The 1,104-nt window shown below is 42.1% G+C and overlaps 1 protein-coding gene across 4 annotated transcripts in view; it reads left to right on the forward strand.

Annotated features, from left to right (window-relative positions):
• Postn (periostin) overlaps window positions 1–1,104 on the forward strand; it is a 31,482-nt gene that overhangs the window by 13,049 nt on the left and 17,329 nt on the right. For all 4 annotated transcript variants that reach the window (XM_005343974.1, XM_005343976.3, XM_005343975.3 and 1 more), the window contains exon 10: window positions 513–661. In XM_005343974.1, coding sequence (XP_005344031.1) covers window positions 513–661 — 149 coding nt within the window. The remainder of the gene's footprint in view (window positions 1–512; window positions 662–1,104) is intronic.

Consider the following 1,104-nt stretch of genomic DNA (forward strand, 5'->3'; position numbering starts at 1 on the left):
TGGCTTTCCATTGAGCTGGGATTTGTAGTTTGGTGGGATGCTGGAAATTGTAGTGCAGCCTTGTCTCCAAAAGGAACAGCCTCCACGTTTTGGAGTCTGTGTGCTCTGACCCCTTGACCAGCAATAAGCATGAGCTTACAAGTGGCTCATCATAGCCTCCCATGTGACTAATGGACGCCTAATTGTCAGGGGGGAAAAGAAAGAAGGAACAAACAAAGAAAAACCTTGGCCACTATAAAGATTTGGATTGTGCTAATGTCCATCATGAGAATAAAGTCTCCTATGTAGATGGAGCCATTGTTTGTTCAATAAGAGCTTCGTGGTAATAGTTTAGGGTGACAGGCCAGCTTGTATTAGCAGATGGCCTTGCTGGCCTTGGGTATTTAGCTCATTTTTATGATGTGAGCGAGGGACACACATGAAGAACATGAGAGATGCCCACTTTCAGGTTTCTCCTCCAGCCGTGTTGCTCATGTACAATAATGTTCCTTCCCCATGGACTTTTTTCACAGATGACACTCTGAGCATGGATCAGCGTCTCCTTAAGCTAATTCTTCAGAATCACATACTGAAAGTAAAAGTTGGCCTTAGCGATCTCTACAACGGGCAGATACTGGAGACCATCGGAGGCAAACAGCTCCGAGTCTTTGTGTATCGCACGGTAAGTGGGTTGGACCAGGGTTGACTGTGCCTCTACACTGGCTTGAGTGTCACCTGGCATGGGCTGGTCCAAGAGCCACAGGGAATGTTCCTCAGATTTTTGTAAAGCTGATTATAAAATTTAATGCCCATCTGATCAGAGATAAGGACAACTCAGAGAAAGACGATGAGGAGAGCATACCGATGCGCTGTGTGTGACAGATAATCAGCCTTTGTTTCCATGAACAAGGGACTATGTTGTGAAATACTCATTTAAATTCCAGAAAATTCCCTATAGAGTAAATGTTTGCCTTGTAGTTTAGCAGATTTCATGCTGAGTCAAACATGCAGGGTAACCCTATTATGGTATCTCCATTCAACCATGGAGTATCATTTGAGTGATTTTTAAGATGAATTTATTTTTTTTTATTTTTTATTTTATTTTATTTTATTTTTTTGGTTTTT

The sequence above is a fragment of the Microtus ochrogaster genome, chromosome 1 (assembly GCF_000317375.1).
Source record: "Microtus ochrogaster isolate Prairie Vole_2 chromosome 1, MicOch1.0, whole genome shotgun sequence".
In the NCBI taxonomy this organism is placed as follows: domain Eukaryota; kingdom Metazoa; phylum Chordata; class Mammalia; order Rodentia; family Cricetidae; genus Microtus; species Microtus ochrogaster.